Source organism: Apium graveolens, chromosome 1 (genome assembly GCF_009905375.1).
Source record: "Apium graveolens cultivar Ventura chromosome 1, ASM990537v1, whole genome shotgun sequence".
Lineage (NCBI taxonomy): Eukaryota > Viridiplantae > Streptophyta > Magnoliopsida > Apiales > Apiaceae > Apium > Apium graveolens.
In genome coordinates, this window is record NC_133647.1 from 16,287,352 (window position 1) to 16,293,351 (window position 6,000).

Sequence of the window (6,000 nt, forward strand, 5' to 3'; positions counted from 1 at the left end):
TCATTAGATTTCTTTCTAAACCACTATACATAACGCATATCAACTCAATTCACGACTTACAGACACTCTTAGTTGAGGTTGATATTTCTTATGCCTGAGACAAGACTTCGATCCAAAAAAGAGACCAGAAGACTTGCTTCATGCTATGACATATACTGTTAGAATTGTGAATATTTATTAGCAACATATTCTCATCAACATATACTTGTCACAGCATGGAGCATGTCTCTTGTTTTTTTCCCTTGGACTTTAAGACTTGTCTCGTACTTGAGATGTATCAGCCTCAATCCCTACTTCTAGCAATTTTTCGACGGTAGTATGATCTCTTTGGTGCAATAACACAGTCACAATACAAATGCACTATTAATATAATTTCATATATTCAAATTGCAATGGTTGCAATTCAACAGCACAACTTGTTGTCCGTTCACTTAGCACATTTAAAATTTCATAAACGACTCTGTTGCCTATTTCAAAATAACAAAAACGGTAGAGAACCTGCGGTGATACTTTTTATAGGCCGCACAAAATCGGGTCATGTAACTGCATTTGTATAGCCACAAATTGCAATAGTAACAGAATGTGACAAGGACAAAACAAATCAAAAGCAGCAAATTCCTTTTCGTTGTTATGTTTTAAGGTTTATTTCGTGGACGACTCTTTCTTTCCGTTTCTTTAGAGGGTTATCCCATGTGGGGATATACACAAATAGCTTTAGATATTTTAATATCCTCTCCTATTTTCTTTTTCGTTAAGTGGAATTTTAATATTTTTCTTGATGCAAATTGAACGAAATATAGGAGTTCATATTATAATCTGCCTAAAATGTGACACCGGCAAATGGTGATTTTCAAGAACTACACATCAATCAGAGTTGGTTGAAGGCTTCATTAACAAAGAAAAATAGTACACACAATAATTAACAAAAGGACAATACTAATATACAGGGTTCAAGATTCTGATATCTTCAAGAATTAGACGTGATACAATTAATTGAACATCCCGCCTCATATATCGTAACAAGAAATGGAAAGTTCGAGATTTTGTATATAAAAACGGAGTACTAAACTATTTTTTCTGGAGTCAAATTCTTGAACTTGCGTATTCTCAACAAAAATTCAACCACTGTATAACTGTGAAAAATATTTCTTTCTTATAGACTGTAAGAGAAAGGACAAGAAATTGGGGGAGGAGAGAGTATCAAATCAGAAGGCAGTATAATCATGATATATCTGATTAATTAACTAGAAGCAGGGGCCATAATTACATCACCCTACAATTATATACAAATTTTTATAAGCAACTTCAAATCAGGAATGCGTCAAATGTAAGGAAGATGGTCTACAGCATAGTGATAGAGATATCAGGAGTCCCACAAGACAGAAGAGGCAGACAAGAGAATTGAGATATTAAGTTATTTAACTAAAACCTAAGAGCACTTGGTATACTTTATAACTAACAAAGAAGATCAGTTGGCCACCAACTGCAATTCTCATGTCACAGACCAACTTGAGAATACCTGACTCAAGGACAATTGTATAGTATTGTTTTCGAGTAATGTACAATTACAGAAATTTAAATAATCACATACTCGTATTTTAGAGTCGATTAACGACTTCTTGTTTATGCAGAGAAGAAAGACTCTGATAAAAGGGATAATTATATAATTTATATCACAAGCATCATTACAATAGATGTATTCTTTAGGGGTCATAGAGTGGATAAATCTATACATTTAACAATCACATAATAAATCTAATACACAAATAAGAATAGGTGTTGCAGTTCATACTTATTTTTAGCTCTGCCTCATGTGACAATGCTTATTATCTTTCTCTGGCTCTGGTAAAACAATTCAGTAACTCCAAAGACAATCATATTCCAGTGCTCCAACTGAAGCTGTGGGCGCTTGTTGATCATCGAATGTCCTTTTTCCCATATCGAGATTTGACACAACTGAGGAGATTTCAGTGTTTACTTCAGTGCTTAAACCTGTTTCCTGAGAGACACTCGCCATATCCTTCTCTGTTTTGAGAAACTGTCTCATATTTGGACCATAATTCTCAAACAAACCCCTTAGAATGGACTGATCTTGCATGGTGACAGTACTTGGATACTGAAAATTCACTGGAATCTGAGCAGATTGGACTCCAGAATACAAATTTGGCTGCGAAAACCTCTGGAGAAATTCAGATGTATTGGAAGACATAGGGTAACCTGGATTGTTGTTGAAATAACAGAACATGTCTTTCTGTGATGATTGGATGTCAGTAGCATTGGAGAAGCAGGGCACGTGATGTGACTCTGTAGCAGTAGTTGTTAATCGGCCACCACTCGAAGAATCCAAAAGCTGTGGCATAACAGCTGGAATCATTTCATCATCATTAGCATTCAAACTCATTAATCCAGAGATATGAATTTTCTTTCCTCCGGATGTTTTCTTAAACACCCTGCAAATCACCCACTCATTCTGCAGTTCAATAAATAAAAAAACACTCAGTAAAAAATGTAATGACCAAAAAGAATAAGCTAATAGCCTAATACATTGAATGTAGATGTATATGATGCATGTACCTTTGCAGTTTTTGGTAAATTATGGATGGAAAATTTACCCTCCAACCTATATTCATGAATCACCCAATTACTCTTTTCACCTTTGGGAGCTCTTCCTCTGTAGAAAACCAAAGTCTTTTTCATTCCAACCAGAGATTTTCCTCGAAAAATCTCCTTATCTTTTCCGGTTGCTTTCCAGTACCCTGCAGTAGTGGCTCGGTTTGTTCTCAGCCCGGTTGGGTACTTCTTGTCCCTCACACAGAAAAAATACCACTCCTTTTCCCCCATTTTTGCTCTCCCTTTATTCAAAAACAAAAACAATACAAAAGTCAGCACATAACAAAAAATGAATAAATCACAAACTATCTAACAAAATGAAACTAAATATTCTCACTTGGTAAATCCCACGGTTCAATCTTGTTCATATCAACTTCTCCAATAGCTGTAGCTGAGAAGTTACTGTCAATAACTTTCTTAGATAAATAATGAGTTATCAGCTCTTCATCAGTCGGATGAAATCGAAAACCCGGAGGAAGATACACCTGCTCATCTTCCTTGCCAGTGAAATTCTCCATGATTTCCAATAACCTCTAACAAGAAAAATAACCTTTTCACAACTAGTAAAGAAAAAAACTTAAAGTAAATACTAGAAAGACTCGAAGAGAATAAAAAATTTAGCAAGAAAATAAAGAAGCAAGCTTTAAATAGGAGACAAGTGAATGGAAGAGAAAGCTATAGGCAATGAAAAAGGGAAAGAAAGGGAAAGAAAGAAGCCATAGAGAGAGGAAAGAAAGTAGCTTAAAGAGATGGGAAATGTTGAGAAGAAAAACAGAAGTATGAGGAACATAAGGCTCTATATAGTGGTGTTTTTGAAAAGGAAATAGAAACGTGGCTCCAAAGGAAACTATGCTAAGGAGTAAGGAGAGGTTTGTTTTACAGACAATCAGGTTTTATCTATTTTTGATTAACTTAATTACATTACACGTCTTCTTAACACTAAATACATTCAGATTATCTGCATGTATCCACTACTACATATCAAACATGAATTTTGATGTACTAACTTTTTTAGGCCTTACAAAATTAAGAGTCCCATGGTTTTGTCAACAAAAGAATCTTAATTCCAGCAATTAAAAAATTAACTTTTTAAAAGTGTGTACTAAGTTTATGCCATTAGCTTTCATTAACAACTCCTATTTCTGGAGTGGATATGCAACATGAATAAATGGCTGTATAGATTTGACAAAACGAATATTTTACATAACATACTGTTTCTCTTTTTAATTATTTTGCCGTTAAGGTTCTCTTTACATACCAGTACACATGTTTCATAATTAAGTATTATATAAATAAAAATCAAAACCAGGATAAAATAACCTTTATTGGATTTGTTCACGGTAGTTTTTCATTCAACGATAAAGTTTAATGTAATTTCTCATCTTATGTTCCAGCATCTCTAACAAACACTTAAATTGATTTTTAAGTTGGAATTGAGGAGTTAAAATAAATTTTTTGCTCCAAGTCCATGAGATTTTTAATGATTTTTATGATCAATAAGAGTTTATTTTCTCTACTATTTTTAAACTCTTAAATAATATTATACAATATAACTTCATCTCCAACAATAAGAAGTTAGTTGGAAATGTTCTTTATTATTAATATTATTTTTTTGAAGTTAAACTAAATCCCATGAAAAAATAGATATACCAACCAATAATAATTGTACCAACTTTTTTGTAGTATAATAAAATTCATCTATCACTAATTGCATCAGTAATCTGTTAACAATACTCTATTAAGATTTATTTTTGAGTTTTAGCATTATTTCCTCACAAATAAAACTACTGATGAAAACAACTGTATGCAAGATTAGAAAATAGCTTCTACATCAGCCCCCGAAATTAGTCTAAGCTCCATTAGTTCATCTCAAATGACAGGTTTACCCTCACTAATCCTAAACATAATGACGCTTGTAATATTCTTTGCTTAGTTAAGTGACGCGTGGCCCTAAAGGGCGGAAAAGTCAAATTGCATCCCAGGGTTTCGGATTAGTTTCTTAGTCTATCCTTATCTTATATAATAATCACAAAAGGAGTTAGCTTTTTAGTTGTGAATTATTTTGCAATGAAGTATTGGATACACTTTTTCAAAGTTGTTAGAAATCAGAAAGAGTAGTAAAGGATCCTCTTTCCTCCTTGTCTTGAAGTGGTTCGGTTATCTTTTGGACTCTAGCCTTGTAAATGAAATATGAACTATTGCCTTTAATAATTACTCCCTCCGTTCCTCGTTTGGGTTGGGCACGGAGTTTAACAAAAAATAATAAAATAGTAGAAAAAAATTAAAAAAGTGAGTACAATAGTGAGATTGATTAATATTAAATGGGTATAGTAGAGAGAAGTAGTGGATATAGTTATTTTAAAATTTATAAAAACTTACCATTTTTGGAAAATTTTGGAATGTAAACAATTGGAAAGAACATCCCAAAAAGGAAAGTGTAAACAAATGGTAGGGACAGCGGGAGTAATATATAAATATTCTTTTTAAGTAACACAAGAATAATTACCGTTCATATATTTTAGTCTCATTTAGAGCGTAAGAGTATCTCTGATGTTAATAATTAAACTAGCATAATAACCCGTGCGAGTCAGAATTTTTTTATGCATCATATGATGTTCTTAATTGTTTTCTTATTCGTAAATGTTATACAATGTCTAACGTATTTCAAATACAAGTCGATTGTTTATCAATGTGTAATATTTTCATAAAAGACAATACTAAATTACACAACGTTTCAAATATAACTCATTAAGGATATATATATATATATATATATATATTCTTGTTTGTGTTGTATAATTTGTATTTAAAGAATGAATATAAAAATGGCAGTGAGTGTATGTTTATAACGAAATGATTATACTTAATCTGTAAAATGCCGTTAGTATATTTACAAATAAAAATTTAAAAAATAACATTTATGTTGAATAGAGAGTTAATCAAAAATTTTGAATTTTATTCTAATAAACTAAATGTACGGGTCTATATTATTACTGAGTTCACTACTAACTTACAATTAACTTACTTAATTTTAAAAGATAAAAAATGCATAATTGAAGTCTTACGATCATAATATACGATAATGTAAAATTTACATTATTGTTAATATAAAAGTTGATTTTAATGAAAAATGTTAGTTTTAGAAATTCAACGTATGTATGGAAAAATGTTAGTTTTTATTTATACTACGGTTATCAAAGTAACATTAAGTTATATGTCTGTGTGTCGGCATGTAAATTGTCGTATGTTACATTTCTTAGTAAATTACGATGGTTTCAATTATTTATATGCTAAATATCTGATTTATGTACATTTTTAATCACTATTAACATCTAGTGAGACAAATGATTACTTAAATAACATGCATTTATAATTATTCAAAAATTTAAA

General features: G+C 31.5%; 1 protein-coding gene across 1 annotated transcript; it reads right to left on the reverse strand.

Moving 5' to 3' along the window:
• Nucleotides 1-1,642: 1,642 nt before the first annotated feature.
• Nucleotides 1,643-3,364, reverse strand: LOC141661292 (NAC domain-containing protein 100-like). Its single transcript, XM_074468277.1, has 3 exons — nucleotides 2,948-3,364; nucleotides 2,575-2,852; nucleotides 1,643-2,470 (listed from the first exon to the last, which is right to left on the reverse strand). The coding sequence occupies exons 1-3, from the start codon at nucleotides 3,126-3,128 to the stop codon at nucleotides 1,856-1,858; spliced, it is 1,074 nt and encodes a 357-aa protein (XP_074324378.1). The 5' UTR covers nucleotides 3,129-3,364; the 3' UTR covers nucleotides 1,643-1,855.
• Nucleotides 3,365-6,000: the final 2,636 nt, after the last annotated feature.

What these genes read in the sequence shown, in the direction of transcription:
- LOC141661292 (XM_074468277.1), bottom strand. Translation starts at nt 3,128, where the DNA reads ATGGAGAATTTCACTGGCAAGGAAGATGAGCAGGTGTATCTTCCTCCG. An exon ending in TGAACCGTGGGATTTACCAA is followed by an intron (nt 2,853 to 2,947) that starts GTGAGAATATTT and finishes TTTTGAATAAAG; the next exon opens with GGAGAGCAAAAATGGGGGAA. An exon ending in ATTTACCAAAAACTGCAAAG is followed by an intron (nt 2,471 to 2,574) that starts GTACATGCATCA and finishes ATTGAACTGCAG; the next exon opens with AATGAGTGGGTGATTTGCAG.